General features: G+C 62.5%; 3 protein-coding genes across 62 annotated transcripts in view; 2 read left to right on the top strand and 1 right to left on the bottom strand.

Annotated features, from left to right (window-relative positions):
• Nucleotides 1-2,655, top strand: part of DGKZ (diacylglycerol kinase zeta) — a 48,582-nt gene extending 45,927 nt beyond the window's left edge. For 27 of the 50 annotated variants that reach the window (XR_013403880.1, XR_013403878.1, XR_013403879.1 and 24 more), the window contains 6 exons: nucleotides 304-335; nucleotides 563-606; nucleotides 1,092-1,212; nucleotides 1,304-1,337; nucleotides 1,570-1,669; nucleotides 1,931-2,655. Coding sequence is in view for 29 of the 50 variants with exons in the window: in XM_015114388.3 (XP_014969874.1) it covers nucleotides 304-335; nucleotides 563-606; nucleotides 1,092-1,212; nucleotides 1,304-1,337; nucleotides 1,570-1,669; nucleotides 1,931-2,047 (448 nt within the window). In the remaining 21 variants the exon portion in view is untranslated. Of the gene's footprint in view, nucleotides 1-303; nucleotides 336-523; nucleotides 607-994; nucleotides 1,213-1,303; nucleotides 1,338-1,550; nucleotides 1,670-1,930 lie in introns of all 50 variants that reach the window. The other 23 variants (XR_013403868.1, XR_013403866.1, XR_013403875.1 and 20 more) reach the window with 5 other exon arrangements.
• Nucleotides 2,656-2,885: 230 nt separating this feature from the next.
• On the top strand, nucleotides 2,886-5,875 carry MDK (midkine). Of its 9 annotated transcripts, none has more exons than XR_013403908.1 (6): nucleotides 2,923-3,120; nucleotides 4,118-4,194; nucleotides 4,355-4,522; nucleotides 4,644-4,805; nucleotides 5,039-5,261; nucleotides 5,536-5,875. XR_013403908.1 is itself a non-coding variant. In XM_028833480.2 (5 exons), the coding sequence occupies exons 1-5, from the start codon at nucleotides 3,013-3,015 to the stop codon at nucleotides 5,559-5,561; spliced, it is 705 nt and encodes a 234-aa protein (XP_028689313.1). In that variant the 5' UTR covers nucleotides 2,886-3,012; the 3' UTR covers nucleotides 5,562-5,875. The 9 variants fall into 9 exon arrangements, 6 of the variants coding, with proteins under 6 accessions (XP_028689313.1, XP_028689314.1, XP_028689315.1 ...); XR_013403909.1 differs by lacking the exon at nucleotides 2,923-3,120 and adding an exon at nucleotides 3,716-3,826; XR_013403910.1 differs by lacking the exon at nucleotides 2,923-3,120 and adding an exon at nucleotides 3,778-3,946.
• Nucleotides 5,656-13,856, bottom strand: CHRM4 (cholinergic receptor muscarinic 4). Of its 3 annotated transcripts, none has more exons than XM_015114181.3 (2): nucleotides 13,611-13,856; nucleotides 5,656-8,646 (listed from the first exon to the last, which is right to left on the bottom strand). In XM_015114181.3, the coding sequence occupies exon 2, from the start codon at nucleotides 8,615-8,617 to the stop codon at nucleotides 7,178-7,180; it is 1,440 nt and encodes a 479-aa protein (XP_014969667.1). In that variant the 5' UTR covers nucleotides 8,618-8,646; nucleotides 13,611-13,856; the 3' UTR covers nucleotides 5,656-7,177. The 3 variants fall into 3 exon arrangements, with proteins under 3 accessions (XP_014969667.1, XP_014969666.1, NP_001181484.1); XM_015114180.3 differs by having other exon boundaries at nucleotides 13,699-13,856; NM_001194555.3 differs by lacking the exon at nucleotides 13,611-13,856 and having other exon boundaries at nucleotides 7,001-8,662.
• Nucleotides 13,857-16,688: the final 2,832 nt, after the last annotated feature.

Raw genomic sequence — 16,688 nt, 5'->3', positions numbered from 1 at the left:
CTAGGACCCCTTCTGCAGGGGTGCCACACCACCTGTTCTGAATTCTTCAGAGCACCCTTCCTCTCAGAACTCCTTATTTATTTGACTTGTTTGCATCCCTGAACTAGAATGTAAGCTCCATGAGGGCAAGGGCTTCCTCTGCCTCGTTTCCCTGCTGTATCCCCAGTACCCGGAATAGTGCTTGGTGTGTAGCAGGCACTCAATAAACTGTGAAAAGGATGAAGACGCCCCCAGTTGGGGCTGGGGAGGGCGAGCAGCTGGCCTGTGCCATAGCTGGTCACAGCACATCGTGCTCTGTTGCAGGTCATTGCAAGGGGATGCCGCACCCCCTGAAGGTGAGGCCTCTTCCTCTGGGGCCCCTCCTTTCTGCCTGGTTGGGGGCAGGAGACTCAGTGGGGTGGGGATAGGGCCCAGATACAGCCTTACACAAACACAGCCTTCGAGCTTCACGTACCAACCCAGCCCTGGGCGCACATGCCCGGCAGGCACAGTCCTGTCCACTGAAACACCAACCCAAGCCCAGGTCCCCGACTGCAGAGTAACGGGCAGGTGTTCCGTGCAGGTGAAGAGCTGATTGAGGCTGCCAAGAGGAACGACTTCTGTAAGGTACTAGCTCCAGGCTCCAGTTCCTTCCCCCAGCAGCTCCCTCAGGTCCTGGGGAGCAAGGCCTCTGGGTTGAGCCAAGAGCTGACCTGCTCAGGTGCTGTCATCTGTCATCCTCTGGCCCTCTGTGGGATCTCCAGTGATCGTCCCATTCCACCTTACCCTATCTCTGTCTAGGCCACAATAGATGGCTCCTAGTAGGGGCTTCCTAGCTCAGTCCACCAGTCCCTGGTGCTTAGAAAGGAGCAGGTCAGAGGAAGCACTGCTCCAGGGCCTGGTCACCAATGCTGCCAGGGAGCCCACAGGCTGTGGGGTGAGAGGCCCCTCTGGTGCTCCAGAGAGACCCACAGAGGCAACTCGGGAGTAAGATGTATGAGCGCACTCATTTCAGGCCTGTGCTGGTGTACCCGGCTGTGGGCCAGCGTGTCAGCTGGGGGAAGGAGGGGTGGCCCCAGGAGGCCCTGCCCTGCCATGCCTCCTGCCCTCAGCTCCAGGAGCTGCACCGAGCTGGGGGCGACCTCATGCACCGAGATGAGCGGAGCCGCACGCTCCTGCACCATGCAGTCAGCACTGGCAGCAAGGATGTGGTCCGCTACCTGCTGGACCATGGTGAGCCGGGTGATGGAGCCCAGGGCCTGGGGCCAAGGTGGGAGGAGGAGGGGCTGTCAGGCCTCTCTGACCACCCTCTCCCCTTCTCCAGCCCCCCCAGAGATCCTCGATGCCGTGGAGGAAAAGTGAGTATCTGGGCAGTGCAGGACCCTGGTCATCCTAGAAACCGCCCTTTTCCCCACCCCTCCCATTTTGTCAGGTCAGAGCCCGTAAACTTCCTGGCCACATCTGTCATCCCCTGGGCCACCCCTGTTGCCCCAGAGCCCCGAACTTCGTGCCTTTTCTGATGGCCCTTGGGAGACAGATGGGTGGATCAGGGGCCGGGATGGGGTACACAGCCAGCCCCTGCTCCCCCAGCGGGGAGACCTGTTTGCACCAGGCAGCGGCCCTGGGCCAGCGCACCATCTGCCACTACATCGTGGAGGCCGGGGCCTCGCTCATGAAGACAGACCAGCAGGTGAGCAGACGGCGGGCAGGAAGCCCATGCAGGCACCAACCAAACCCTTCCCAAGGTCCTAGAGGAGAGCTGGGGCTGGGGGCTGTCCCTGGGAAGACGCAGTCCAGACCCTGAGAAACCTGAGCCAGCAGGGGAGGAGCTGGTGGGCAGAGAGGCCTCCCTCCCGACCAGGCCACAGGGAGGTAGAGCCCCTGCTTCTCAGCCTGCTAGGGGGTAGGCCTGCCTCTGGCCCCTGCTGATCGCAGCTCCCCCTTCCTCCAGGGAGACACTCCCCGGCAGCGGGCTGAGAAGGCTCAGGACACCGAGCTGGCCGCCTACCTGGAGAACCGGCAGCACTACCAGATGATCCAGCGGGAGGACCAGGAGACGGCTGTGTAGCGGGCTGCCCACGGGTAGCAGGAGGGACAATGCGGCCAGGGGACGAGCGCCCTCCTTGCCCACCTCACTGCCACATTCCAGTGGGACGGCCACGGGGGGACCCAGGCCCCAGGGAAAGAACCCCGTGCCGCGCCCTAAGGAGCCGCCCAAACCTAGGGCTGGATTCAGGAGCTGGGGGCCTCACCTGTCCCCCTGAGGCCCCCAACGGACCCGGAGGCTCACAGGGGAACAGGACACGGCTGGGTTGGACATGCCTTTGGCGGGGGGATTCTGGGTCAGGGTGCTCCCTGGCCGCAGCACATGCCCTCCGAGGAGTGGAGGGGCTGGAGAAAGAGGGAGGCCTTCGGAAAGAGGCCTCCTGGGCCCCCTGGTCTTCGGCCGGGCCCCCAGCCTCCGCTCTTGCCCCACCCCACCTCCCCCGGGCTTCCTCCCGGACACCCAGCGCCTGCTGCACTTGCCCGCCCTGCCCTGCTTGGCACCCGCTCCGGCGACCTTCCCTGCTCCCCCCGTCATTTCATCGCGGACTGTGCGGCCTGGGGGTGGGGGGCGGGACTCTCACGGTGACATGTTTACAGCTGGGTGTGACTCAGTAAAGTGGATTTTTTTCTTTTCTGCTTTTCTTCTTTTGCGGAGGAGGTCTAACAAAAAGCGGGGGCTGCGGGGTTGTCCTCGGGGTGGGGAACTGGATGCTGTCGACAGCACCTTCTCGGGTCCCCGGCTCCCGTTTGGGGGTGGGTCCCAGGGCCTGCCCGGTTCCTGACCTCTGCCCGACGGCCGAGCTCGTCGGGGCCAGGGGCGGGGCCGATCCCTCCGGCTTCCCGCTTCCTGCGGGGAACAACAATGAAAGTGAAAGGGGTGGGGCGGGGGCGAGCCCGGGCTCTGTGGCCCATTTGCCCTGTGGCCTTGAGCAAGCCCCTCCCCCAGGCCTCGGGGGCTCTCCCGGTTTGGGGGAACCGGGCGAGGCAATGCCGCAGGCCCGGGGTCAGAGGGGGTGGGCACTTGGAGCCGCCGCTGTGGCCAGGTCTGGAACTTCTCAGACGGCTCGTGTCAGCGCCAAGTTTCACCAAATCCAGGTCTGCGGGCTCCTCCCCCAGGACCCTCACTCGCTGTCCCTCATGCCTGTGCTCCCGGAAAGGCACTGGGTGACCGCACCCGTGACTTTCTCTGGGGGTCTGAGTCCCAGACTCCCCTCAGCACAGCAGAGCGCCTCCCTGCCCACCCGCGGAAACGGCCCCAGGTGGCGCCCCCTCCCCAGTAGCCAGCAGGGCGCCAGGGCTGAGCCGGCCGTGGAGGGGAGCGGGCCCGGCTCGTTATACAGTCGCGGGGGCTCCGCGGCAGGCAAGGGAAGCCGGGGCCTGAGGGCGGCCCGGGCCCTGGCGTACGGCAGGGGATGACCCGGGATGGGGGCAGCGGGCGGCGGCTCAGGGAGTGGGCCGGGGGCCGGTGTGCGCGGGCGGGAAGGGGCCTGGGGCCGGGAGAGGCCGCCGTCGCAGCGCGGAGGACACCGGCGGGGAGAGGCGAGGGCGCGGGGCTGGGCGCACAGACGCCGGAGTAGAAGCTCAGGGGGCGCGGGCGGGAGCGGGGGCGGGGACGCCGGGGTCGGGGGCGGTGCGGGTTTGAGGGGAGGGGGCGGGGCGGGTCCTTCCCTGGGGGGTGGGGAGAGGGGGCGGGGGCCCATGTGACCGGCTCAGACCGGTTCTGGAGACAAAAGGGGCCGCGGCGGCCGGAGCGGGACGGGCCCGGCGCGGGAGGGAGCGAAGCAGCGCGGGCAGCGAGCGAGTGAGCGCGCGGCGGCCCCCGGTCCTCCCGGCCGCGGCCGATCTGGGGGCTGGAGGCGGGGGTGGGGGTCTGAGCTGCGTCTTAGGCTCGAGGCGCCCCCCGGGGAGTCTCCTCTCGGCGGTGCGTCCGGGCTAGCGGCGAGGGGCCGCCCCAAGTCTTCCCACCGCCGCCACCCTCGCAGCCCGACTTGGGGCCTAGAAAGTGGGGCACGCGGGGGTGGGAGGGCCCTGCACGCGGCCCCCGGCGGGGAAGGGGACGGGCCAGGGACTCAGACTCGCGCTCTCCCCCCAGGATGCAGCACCGAGGCTTCCTCCTTCTCACTCTCCTCGCCCTGCTGGCGCTCACCTCCGCAGTGGCCAAAAAGAAAGGTGATGGGGGATGATCGAAGGAGGGCTGGGGACGGGCAGGCGAGGCCCCGCCACCTCTGGGCTGGGCCGCCTGGGTTCCCAGCCTGGAACCCCAGGAAGGCGGCCCCTGAGGGAGTCTCCCCGTGCCCCCGTCCTGAACTCTGTTCCCCGCGCGTTGTAGACAAGGTGAAGAAGGGCGGCCCGGGGAGCGAGTGTGCGGAGTGGGCCTGGGGGCCCTGCACCCCCAGCAGCAAGGATTGCGGCGTGGGTTTCCGCGAGGGCACCTGCGGGGCCCAGACCCAGCGCATCCGGTGCAGGGTGCCCTGCAACTGGAAGAAGGAGTTTGGAGGTGAGGCGGGGCGCAGGCGGAGGGCAGGAGATGGGGGCACAGCCTCGCCGAAGCCTGGGCAGACCCTTGGAGGGACGGCCGCGGGGGCGTGCAGCGCTGACCCGGGCCGCTCTCCCACCAGCCGACTGCAAGTACAAGTTTGAGAACTGGGGTGCGTGTGATGGGGGCACAGGCACCAAAGTCCGCCAAGGCACCCTGAAGAAGGCGCGCTACAATGCCCAGTGCCAGGAGACCATCCGCGTCACCAAGCCCTGCACCCCCAAGACCAAAGCCAAGGCCAAAGGTCAGCGAGAGGAGAAGGGGGTGGGGCTGTCCCAAGGGGTCTGCTCCCCCCCTCTCCCGCCCCCGCCGCCTGTGAGGGGACCATTCCAGGTTAAACCTTAAGTTTTGAGTCCTGGCCAATAGCTTCCTGACATCGCCTCACTTGGCTTCCCTGCCTGGAAAAGTCTAGAGATGGGCACTACAAGAGGGGCGGCAGGTGATGCTGGGGACATAAATCTTCCCTGGCCCAAATAGGGACCAACTCAAGCTATTCCATTGGAGCATCTGGCTTAGGACCCAGGGAAAGTTGTCCTGGAACGGCTTGCCTTTGTCAGCTCTCCAGCCACGGGCAGCATCTGGTCAGCTCTGCCCTTTCTAGTGTTGGGAGGAGGTCACAGCCCACCCTGGGCCTCTCAGCTCACTCCTGACTCAGCTCAGCGAGGCCAACAGGGCACGGGTGAATCTGCCCGCTTCTCAGGTGAGGAGGCTGACGCTGTCCAGGGCTGCTGTGACCAGGACCGGAACTGGAAACTTGAAGGTTTTCTGATCCCAAGTGGAAATAGGAAGCTGGGGGTGTCCGATGTCCACATCACAATGGCGGCCCCATCCCTTGCTTCCGGGTCAGCTGATTGGAAACCACTAGGGGGCAGAATCTTCTCCTCCTTCCCTGATGCCTGGGTGTTTGTGGAGCCCGCGGTCTGCAATGGGTCGGCCTGTTGATACGGTATTAATCTTTCTTTCTTGTTTTACAGCCAAGAAAGGGAAGGGAAAGGACTAGAGACCAAGCCTGGATGCCAAGGAGCCCCTGGTGTTACATGGGGCCTGGCCCACGCCCTCCCTCTTCCAGGCCCGAGATATGACCCACCAGTGCCTTCTGTCTGCTCGTTAGCTTTAATCAATCATTCCCTGCCTTGTCCCTCTCACTCCCCAGCCCCACCCCTAAGTGCCCAAAGTGGGGAGGGACAAGGGATTCTGGGAAGCTTTAGCCTCCCCCAAAGCAATGTGAGTCCCAGAGCCCGCTTTTGTTCTTCCCCACAATTCCATTACTAAGAAACACATCAAATAAACTGACTTTTTCCCCCCCCAATAAAAGCTTTTCTTTTTTAATATATAAAAGCCCCTTCCCAAGGAGTTTGCTGTGGAAATGTGTTTGGGAGTGGGAAGGTGGGGAGAAAGACCAGGCTGTAGGGACTGGTGGGTTTCAGGGGGCTGGGGGCTTGGTGGTGGGTGCTCTCCAGAGCTCATGGACAAAGCAGAACAATTACGAAAATTTCTTCCAGGGCCCCCGAAAGGGTGCCCGCCATCAAGTCGCCTAAGCCTCTCGGTCCTCATCTCCCCCAGGGACCAGGGCTGGGGAAGGGAACCTGGCTGACTCACTGGAACCACCGCACCCATCTCGGCCTCGCCCAGTCAAAGGTCTTTTGATCCAACCCACAGCCAATCAGGAAGGTTCTACCCATTGGGGGAGAGCAGATGCGGGGGGTTGCGTGGCTACCTCACTGCCCACCTCCCCCTTCCCACTGTCACAGAAACCCGAGTGAGCCACCAGGTCGACCCCTTTCCTCTTGCCTGTGTGACCCAGGCCTCCACCCTGCAGAAGCCAGAGGGTGAGAGGTTTGAAGAGGGCGGATGGGAATACCGCCCACCACAGCCTCACCCTGACTCGATGTGCGACCTGGGACAGCCTTCTAAGGCCGGGGGGGCTGTCTTCTGAATAAGCGGACCACTCTCAGCTCAGCCTGGGACCGGAGGAGGCCAGACCTCAGTTCCTGAGAGAGAACCCCTGACCTCCCAGCTGCCCCATAGTAATGTGACAAGGGCAGTGCTGCTGGGGTTGGGGGGACCTGGCCTCCACCATACCCACCCAGAACCTGGCTAAGTAGCTGCAGCCAGAGAGTTCTGCCTCTGGAGTGGGATCTGGGGAGAGGGGGCTGAGCCTACATGCAGGGTGCAGGGGGGCAGAAAGCACCGATTACAGCAGAATGGGGGACTCCAACCCTTCTACTCCCATCCCAAGCCTCCTTTTCCAAGCACTGGTCCCTCTGTTCCTCCTGAGGGGCCCTGGGCTTCGGCCCCCGTCCAGATGTCCATTCTCTCAGCACTGCTGATGGCCACAGTGGGGCAGGTGCCCACCCAGGCCAGTGCCCCACAGCTCGCGGAAGCAGGGCCACAGAGGTGGGCCAGGCAGCCCCAATTCAGACATTCCCTGGGGTGAGCCTCCTCAGCCTGAGCAGAGAGCTGGTCTCTGAATGCAGCCAGAGCCTCTTCTGAGCTTCCTCCTCAGCAAACATGAACACGGAATGGTGCCTGCAACTCTTCCCCACAGCAGGTGAGCCGTGTGGTCCCCCAGCAGACGCACGCAACACCAGCACCTCCTAGGGCACTCCTGCCTGCCTACCTGGCAGTGCCAATGTTCCGATACTGGCACAGCAGCAGGTGCCGGAAGGTCTTTTTAAAGGTGGCGTTGCACAGAGCATAGCAGGCAGGGTTGATGGTGCTGTTGACGTAGCAGAGCCAGTAGCCAATGGACCACACTGTGTCAGGGATGCAGCTCTGGCAGAAGGTATTCACCAGGACCATGACGTTGTAGGGCGTCCAGGTGAGGATGAAGGCTAGCAGAATGGCAAAGATCGTTCGTGTCACTTTGCGCTCCCGGGCCGCCATCTGCCGCTTCTTGCGCACCTGATTGCGAGCGATGCTGGCGAACTTGCGGGCCACGTTGGCCGCAGGGCGCATGCCAGCAGGCGTGGCAGGCACAATCTCAATGGCTGTCACACACTCATTGCCTGTCTGCTTTGTCACGATCTGGATCTTGGACCATTTGGAAGCTGGGTTGAGGGCCCGCGGCTGCAGGGAAGGGGCGGGCATGGCGGGTGTGGTGGCCTCTGTGGTGGACAGCTCTGTGGCTGGGCGTTCCTTGGTGTTCTGGGTGGCACTGCCTGAGCTGGACTCATTGGAAGTGTCCTTGTCAGTCATGGGGCGTGGTGGTGGTGGCAGCGCCGGCGGGGGGGCCTCCTCCAGCTTGCCGTTGCGCAGCTCCTCCCGGGCGGCCTCCCCAGGTGGGGGCTTCTTGACGCTCTGCTTCATTAGTGGGCTCTTGAGGAAGGCCAACGTCTTGGCTTTCTTCTCCTTCGGGCCTTCGGGCCGGTGCTTGTGGACTCGGCTGCGACTGGCCAGGGAGATGTGGATGTACAGCACCGTCATGATGACCACAGGCAGGTAGAAGGCAGCGATGGCTGTGCCGAAGGTCACTGCTGGGTTGGACAGGAACTGGATGAAGCACTGGTTGTCGGGCACTGTCCTCTTGCCCACCACAAACTGCCAGAACAAAATGGCAGGCGCCCAGAGCACGAAGGACAGGACCCAGGCAGCGGCAATCATGAGGCCTGCCATCTTGGTGGTACGCCGGGCAGGGTAGGTGAGGGGCTTGGTGACGCAGAAGTAGCGGTCAAAGCTGATGATGAGAAGGTTCATGACAGAGGCATTGCTCACCACGTAGTCCAGGGCCAGCCACAGGTCGCAGACCACAGCGCCCAGGGGCCAGTAGCCCTTGATGATGTACACGGTGTAGAGGTTCATGGAGAAGGCGCCTATGATGAGATCAGCACACGCCAGGCTGAAGAGAAAGTAGTTGTTGACCGTCTGCAGCTGCCTGTTGACCTTGATGGACAGCATCACCAGGATGTTGCCCACGACAGTCACCAGGCTCAGGGAGCCTGTCACTGTGGCAATGAAGACCATTTCCACCGTCTCGTAGCGATTGTGGGTTGATGATGTGACCAGGCGCACGGACTGATTGCCCGAGCTGCCATTGACAGGTGTGAAGTTGGCCATGTTGGTTGTCAGGGGTGGGTAGGCCGTGTCTGGGGAGGAAGGGGAGAGAAAAGCATGAACTGCAGAAGGGGATGGGGGGAGTCATCTGGAGGCACACTGGCATCAAGGTGACAGAGGGACACTCCCTGGCAGAATGTCTTGAGAGAACTCTGTCCCGCCATCCCGCATTTGCCCATTCATTCAACATTAATTGAGCACCTACTACGTGCCAAGCCTTGCTCAGGGTGCTGTGGCTACAGAAGTGAATAAGACACACGTGGCTCCCTGCCTCCTAGGGGGAGACATGCAAACACGTGAGCCACAAAAGAAAAAAAGGCAGGGCGACGGGAGAGTGAGTCAGAAGGCAGGACAGCCATGACTCCTTGCGGGGTGATCAGGGAAGGCCTCACCCATCAGGTCATCTGGGTGATGGGGAGCCAGCCACAGGAGGAGCTGCGGAGAGTGGCCCTGCCAGGGGCAGTGGCCACAGCAAAGGCCCGGAAGCAGCACAAGGCCTGGACAGAGGCCAGTGTCGGGGGAGCTCAGGGAAGCAAGAGGAGGAGGAGAGTGGTCCCAGAGGCCCACCAGCATGTGGGCTCTGGAGAGAGTTGTTCTGTTCATCCCCTTACCCACTCAGTCATTTCTTAACACCTGCTCTCCAACCCCTGTAGAAGGCACTGGGACAAAGGCAATAATAGAGGTATCTATGAGCACCTAACACTGATGGTCTACTAAGTGCCAAGCACTTCTGACACTTGAAAAAATGCGTCTATTTATTTATTTATCTATTTATTTGTAGAGACAGGGTCTTGGTATGTTGTCCAGACTGGTCTAGAATCCTTGAGCTCAAGTCATCCTCCCACCTCCTGAGTAGCTGGGACTCCAGGCGCCACCATGCCTGGTAACACTTTTTATAGTGTTAACTCATTTCATCCTCACAACAAACCTATGAGGTAGATACCATTTTTTTTCTTTACTACTTACAGTTGGGGAAACTGAGGCACAGAGCTGTTAAAAGCCTGACGAAGGTTTCACAGCTTCTTGCATTATACTGCTGGTGGGGATGTGTGCGGGGTTACATGGTGAGAGGAAGGCAGTCCCGTAACTAAGAGCTCTGGCTGAGGGAGGCCAAAGAGCTCGAGGAGCCAGAGGGCTTTGCAGGGGACCAGAGATGGCGCCTGGAGCTGGGCACCCCAGAGAGGAGGAGAGTCCCTGCAGAAGGGGCCTCAGGAGGTACCTGCCACTGTCGCATCCCCTTCAAGGAGCCCTCAGCTCCAGCCACAGGACATGCAGCTGGGAGGGAGGCAGTGCAGGGGTCACTAGGGGTTATCAGAGACCCCTGAGGCCCAACTGGGGACCCATGAGGTAAAAAGATTGTCCCAGAGGGAAGAGAAGGGCTGCCAGGGCCGCCCCTTCCCTCTGCAGTCCACTCCCCACACCGGCGGCGCCCTAGCTGGAGTCCCCACCACAGGCCCTTCCCTGAGCCTGCCCTCCCTCCCACCAGTCTCCTCTTAGCTCTCCTCCCCCTCTTCCTCTTCCCTCCATGTGAGGGAGGCCCACGCCAGCTCCGAGTGCCAGGGCAGCCGCTCAGCCCAGCCTCCTTCACACCCGCCAACACACACACCGCTCCACAGACGCACGCGGGCCCATCACAGCCACGCCAGCCCAGCAGGCATGGTCGGATACGCAGTGCTGTGCGTCTGTGTGTGAGAGGAAGAGAGGGCGCGGCAGCCGGCTGTGGAGGAAGGAGGACTAGCCTGCAGCCTGGGCTCCAGCTCTGTGGCCATAGACAAGCCACTGTGCCTTCCTGCACCTCTTTCTCATTTGCAGAATAGAGGGGATCCTGTCCTGGGAGATCCCCCCCAGCAGCTATAGGGATTAGCACCTAAACTTGATCTCTATACATAAACACAAAAATGTACTGCAGGCTGGGGCCAAGGGTCAGGGTAACCGCCCCAAGTCTGACCCCAGCCCTTCTATTCCACCATCGCAGATACAGACCCAGCCTCCTAGCCTGATAGTTCAAGTTCTCCTCTTCTAAATCCTTGGTTCGTAGGAGGAGAGGCTGAGAGCAGGTATTGTCACCCCCAAGGTCACACAATGAGTCAAGGGCAAAGACCAGATACTGCCCTCCCTTGGGGTCCCTGACAACCCCATTTGGCTCTGAGAGCCTCTGAAATAGAAACTCAGGTGTCACTCTCTGCCCTGTCCCCTCCAGCACCAGGAGGCTGCCCTCCCGCAATCACTCACGTGCAGGAGGGGACAGGGCAGGCAGGAGCAATCAGTCAGCCAGCCCCAAGGAAGCTCACTTTAGCCTCCCAGGGCAGGACACAGGCCAGCAGGATGATAACAAACGGGGCTAGAAGTGCAGAATGTGAAAACATAATAGCTCTTGTTTATTGAGTGTTAACTGTGCGTCAGGAACCCCTCTGAGCTTTTAATATAGATTATCTGGTTTAATCCTTACAACAGCCTGAAAAAGCAGGTATTATTAGTATCCTCATCTTACAGATGTAAATATCCTCTTATAGACGAGGATAATATTAATCAACTGGCCCAAAGTCACCAGGTTAGGAAGTAGGGGAGTGGGCAGGAGAAGAACCCGGAAACCTCCTTCTTAAGTCCAAGGTACTACTGCTCAGAGTTGACCTCCTGCCTCCGCTCCCTTCTACCCGAAAACCACACAACTGAGGGACTGTCCAGGTGAGGCTTGGGTAGGGTCCCCTCACATTCCTGCTGGCTTCTCGACTTAGCTTTCCCAGAAGACAAGCGATGATCTTGTCTTCTCCCAGATCCTGGTGGCCGGACTGAGCCGGGACCACTGGATGGCCTGTGGTTAAGTCCTGCTCTTGGCCCGCGTGAGGGAGCTGCCAGGGCGAGGCTCAGCGTCTCCCCGACTCCCGACTCCGCCCCGCCCCAGCTGTCGTCTTTTTGGACACTTCGGGGTCACCCGCAGACATTCCGACAGCAGCCCTCTCTGGCGCCTTTCCCTGGAATCCAGATGCGCCTGGATCTGGGAAGCGAGCCGCCGCCGCCAGGGCTGTGCGCACCGCTAGATGGCAATGTCGGTCCCTGGTGCCCGCTCCGGACCTAGACCGTGCGGCCGCCGTTGGCCACCGCCCCCAACTCCAATACGACTGCGAACCCAGAGGAGCCCTCAAGCAGAGCCTCCCGGGGAAGGGACGTGGGTTCCCCTTGCCAGGCCCCGTGGGACGCCGCCCCAGAGCTGCCCTCGGCTCCGCGCGGGGTTCTCGGGTGGGAAAGTTGAGGGAGCCCGGATTCCACCCGGCACCCTGCGAGGAACGTGTGGGCGGGAGCGCGAGTGCGAGTTCTGTTTGTGTGTGCCTACGGGGGAGCGCGAGTAGACGCTAGTAGCTGTCTGCATGTGCGTGTGTGTGCGCACGGCCACGCCTGGATACCAGTGCGCCCGTGAGAGCGCGTGAGCATGCCGCGCCGTGTGGACACGTGCATGTGCATGCGTGTGCGTGCCTAGGGTGCTGTGGCCGGGAGGATGCACACGGTTCGGGTGCCTCTACACCTGTGGACTTGCATGCACAAGCAAATGCAGGGCAGAGAATGGGTGACCCGTTACATTCCAAACGCCCCTGCCAGGAGACTCAGCCAGACCTTAGCTGTCCGCCTGAGCGCGGAGAGGGTCGGGCCAGGAGCCCGCGTCGGTATTGCACCTGGCCTGTGGGTGAAGGGTCGTGCGGATGAGGAGGCCAGACTACTAGGGGCTGCGTGCGACGGGCCACCTAACTTTGGGACGCCGTCTTAGCCCGGTGCCCAGAGGTGTCCAAGTCCTTAAAGATGTGGCAGAGTCGCAACCTCTGACTGACATCTGTCGTGGGGCCTCTGCGAGAGTCGCCCAACCCAGCCTTGAGGGACACCAGGCAGGCTCAGCTCTGCGTGCCCCTAAGACGAGTTATTGCCAAAAGCAGCCCAGTCTCGCGGCGAGAGGGCACCGGCAGTGCATCCACAAGGCAGAGGCCTGGACGGAGCTCGGGTCAGGCGAGTGCAAGACTCTTGTCTTCGCTCCTCATCCTGCACCCTACCCCAGAGGCACTTTCTAGCCCTCCTGACCAAAGTGGGCACCCAGTTTCTCACGCTAGGGTCGGGCGGGCCTCGAGGGCCGGGTTTTCCTGGGCCATCTGGAGGCTCCTCCATGTCTCCGCTGTGGTCGAAGGAGCCCTGGCTCTCGGGTGCCCCGCCCTCCCTCCAACCCCCTAGCACGCAGTTCCTGCAGCCTCTGGGCGTGGGCACTGTGCTTTTCCGAGTCCTCCACACCCCTCTTCCCCGGGTGAGACCGGAGGGGGTGCTCCGGGCGCCCGTGGGGTGGTTTGGGGTGTAGGTCTTCGGTTCTTGGGCATTCACTCCATGGCTCTGGGAAGGCTGTGGTCCCTGGATCTGTCCCTGGGGCGGGAGAGGAGACTCCAGAGTTCAAGGGAGGGAGAGGCGAAGATTTGGCACCGACATTGTGCCCAACACTTCCGTTGCGGGGCCGGAGGAGGGGGCCTGGAGCTGGAGGACCCCGGCTTGAAGGCTGGGCAGCAGCAGGGGGTAGTAACGGAGTGGGGGAGGGGTGTCGGGGAGGGCAGGGGTGTTTTCCGTCGGGGCTCAAGGTCGTAGATGGAGGACTTCAGGGGCCGGAGTGGGCTGGCAGCGCGGGGGCAAAGGGGTGGAGGGAGAGGGAGGGCGGGGAGACGGCGGGAAAAGGGCTCTTTGGGGCTCCAGCGCCTGGTGCCCTGCAGAGCCGCCAGTGGGAGGGCTGGAGTACCGGGTCCCACCCCCGACGGCTGTCCCTGGCTCCGTGGGGGCTGTGGGCGGGCACTCCTCCGCCCCCGACATCCTGGATGCCCACCCCTTCCCACGGGCGCACCCGGGCGCACCTGGAGAAGCCTCTGAGAGCCCCCGGCCTTGCTTCTAGCTGGGTCCCCCAGCCCCGGCTCACTGCCGCTCCCGGCACCGCGCTCGCCCCGGGGGGTGTCTGGCGCCCTGTTCCAGTCGAACCCACCTCTGGGGAGCCTCAGAGCGTCCCGGGGACCTGCTTCCTGCTCTTCCCGGCGAGCCCCCCGCCCCCGCGCCGCCGCGGAGCCACTTACCCGCCGCCTCTGCCCAGCTCCCCTCACGCCAGACAGACGGCGGGACGGACGCGCGGCCCCGCGGGCCAGCGGGGCAGGCGGCCCGGCCGAGGGCCGGGGGCGGGGACGGGGTGTCGAGGGGCGGCCCCTGCTCCGCCCGCAGCTCCCGGCGCTGTGGCTCCGACTCGCGCTCACGCTCGCACTTTTCCCCGAGCCGCGTGATGTCACGAGGAAGCAGCCAATCGTGGCGGGGCCGCGCCGCCCGCCCCGGGCCGGTCACCCGGCGGCGACGCGCGGGGGTCAGCACCCGAGGCGTCGGAGACCCCGGCGGTCCGCGCCCCTCTCGGGGCCGGCCTGCAGCTCCCCGCCCGGGCACAGAGGGCGCCGCCCACGGCCAGCGGCGCAGGGGAGCAGGGGGCGCTGCCCTCCGGGGGGTGGGGGTGTCCGCGTTGTCATGGGGACGCGGCGCCCCCTCGCGGGCTGGGGAGGGAGCTGGCAGCCGGGTCCGGCCGCTCTCCCGCCTCCGCCCTGACCATACTCCCGGGACCCTGAGCTATTTTCGCGCCTCTCCGGGACCTCAGCGCCCTGCGTGGCCCCACTCGCGGTTTGGCCGCGAGGCACAGGAGTCTGACCCCAGCGGGAGGCTACGGGTGGGTGGGGCGGGCTGCGCCGCCAGGGATCCGTCGGGGCCGAGGTCCGGGAGCTCCATCCGCGCCGCTGCGTGCTGGCCGGGCCGCCCGCGAGGAGGGGGGCCGTCGGGGCCTGGGGAAGCGCAGGAGCGGGTGGACCGGAGGGGGTCGTCCGGGGATAGAAGAGCCCACCGCGGACCACTCGCCCGCACCCGCTCGGCTCCCTGCTTGGCGTTCCGGGCCGGGAAAGGGGCGCGCCCCCGCTCTCCCAGTCCCGGGATGGGACGCGCTTCCAGTCCAGCCGCAGCCTGGACCGTGAGTTCACCGCCGCCTGTGAGTGACAGTCGGTTGCCCAAGGTCGCCGGGGCCGGAGCCCGGGACAAGACCCCGGAGAGCGGGCAGCCAATCTCAGAGGTCGCTAGGAACCGCAAGGGCGGTAGCCTCAGGACACGGGGCCTCGCCCAGGCTGGGCCGACATTGGGGCGGCTTCAGCACCTCGGAGAGCTCCCCGCGCCCCGGCCCAGCGGCCTCTGCCGCCTGATCCCGCTCCAGCGCTTCTTCCTCCGAGAGCGCCCTTCCAGGGGGCTGCCGGGGTCGGACGCTCCCCACTGCGCCCGGGACCGAGGCCTGTAACCCCAAATTCTGATCGCAAACATTTGATTAACCTTAAGACGTCTGGTTTCTTCTCTCGGGGAAACAACTCAAGACCCTCCCCCGAGGGCCGGAGGTGGTGAGGGCGATTGCCGGGGCGGCGGTGGAGCAGAGGCAGGAGCCTCTTGGCAGAGAAGGGGAGGGAACTCGAGTAGAAGCCAGCGCTGCGGGGCTTTTGGTGTGGGGTTCTCCGCGCTGAACCCGGAAGTGGAGGTCGGGTCCCCAGAGCTCGCGAGCGCGACGGCTGGAGTTGGTCGGAATTGGGAACTTCAGGGCTGGGGTTGGTTGGCTAGAGTAGGAAGCCATCTTCTGTTGTTACATGAATGATTGGGTCTCCCAAGACCTCATAACTGGGGTGAAAGAAGCACTACTGTTCTTGCCCCACTTCACAAATAAGGAAAGTTGGTTCATAAGACCCTAAGACGGCAGTCCTGCACTTGTTCCACTGCCATATCCCTCCCAGAGCCCAGAAGAGTGTGGTACGCTTAGGAGGTGAGGGTTGTGGAGGAGGGAGGCAGATCCTTAAAACAGTCAGATGAGAAAACAAGCAAGGCCAAGGGCAGGAGGCTGCAGACACCAGACACACCTGACATGCCTCCAGCTACTGACCCCAGCTCTTCCAGAAGCTGGCAAAGTCACTTTAATTTCTCCACAATCCCTCTTATGAAGGGGCTTTTGACCTCCCTCAATCTCCCAACCCCAAGAACCCACGGTGGAACCCTGGAGAGCTGAATTGGGAACAAGGGGACATGGTGGTTTCTCTGCTCTGCTTTTGATGCCACTAGGTCAGCAGACAAGTAACATAATTTCTCTGAACCAATTTCCTCACCTCCAAAAGGGACTGTCCCTATCTTTGCCCTGGTGACGCCACAACCTTGTGATGTGTGAGGGGCCTGCAAAGGTTTCACCACCAAAGAGGCTCTGTTATTGGGCAAGGGCTTTCTAAGGAAAGGGGCTGGTGTGGGGACAGGGAGGTGTTGACAAGGGCCTCCAATGGGGGGCAGGGAGGTCAGGGAGGGTGACTGACACCATCCAGAGACAGCAGAGTCAAGGCCTGGCAGGTCCACATTTGGACCCTCTTGGCCGGGTGGTGGCTCACGCCCATAATCCCAGCACTTTGGGAGGCCGAGGCAGGCAGATCACTTAAGGTCAGGAGTTTGAGACCAGCCTGGCCAACATGGTGACACCCCATCTCTAGTAAAAATGCAAACAAAATTAGCTGTGTGTCGTAGCACACACCTGTAATCCCAGCTACTCAGGAGGTTGAGGCACGAGAATTGCTTGAACCTGGGAGGCGGATGTTGCAGTGAGCCGAGATTGTGCCCCTGCACTCCAGCCTGTGCGACAGAATGAGACTGTCTCAAACAAACAAAAAACCCAAAAAACAAATTTGGACCACTTCATCCCTAGGGGCCTTGCCATACCCTTTTCTCCAAAGCAACATAACAAGTCAGGGTTCCACTGTTTCTCCTACACCTTGTCTTCCTTCTGTAGAAATGACAGTGGCTGAGGTGTGTGCTCTGGAATCATACACTACCTGGTTCAAACCCTCTGCCAGTTGTGTGCTCTGGGGGTAACAGCAGTAATGCCTCAGAGAGTTTTTGTGAGGATTGAAAGAAAGAACGCACATTGACTCCTGACACGTGGTTTACATTAAACAAATTAACAAGACCCATTATCAGACCAAGGAATTATTCCTCCTACGGGTGGTGGGGAGAGGATGTGGGGCAG

Source organism: Macaca mulatta, chromosome 14, assembly GCF_049350105.2.
Source record: "Macaca mulatta isolate MMU2019108-1 chromosome 14, T2T-MMU8v2.0, whole genome shotgun sequence".
Taxonomy (NCBI): Eukaryota; Metazoa; Chordata; class Mammalia; order Primates; family Cercopithecidae; genus Macaca; species Macaca mulatta.
Note: the sequence above shows the minus strand (reverse complement) of the source record. Positions and strands in the feature narration are given on the sequence as shown.

Coding starts and splice junctions, on each gene's coding strand:
- CHRM4 (XM_015114181.3), bottom strand. CDS start 8,617: ATGGCCAACTTCACACCTGTCAATGGCAGCTCGGGCAATCAGTCCGTG.
- MDK (XM_028833480.2), top strand. CDS start 3,013: ATGCCGCAGGCCCGGGGTCAGAGGGGGTGGGCACTTGGAGCCGCCGCT. Junction 4,195..4,354: donor CGCAGTGGCCAAAAAGAAAG/GTGATGGGGGAT, acceptor CGCGCGTTGTAG/ACAAGGTGAAGAAGGGCGGC. Junction 4,523..4,643: donor CTGGAAGAAGGAGTTTGGAG/GTGAGGCGGGGC, acceptor CTCTCCCACCAG/CCGACTGCAAGTACAAGTTT.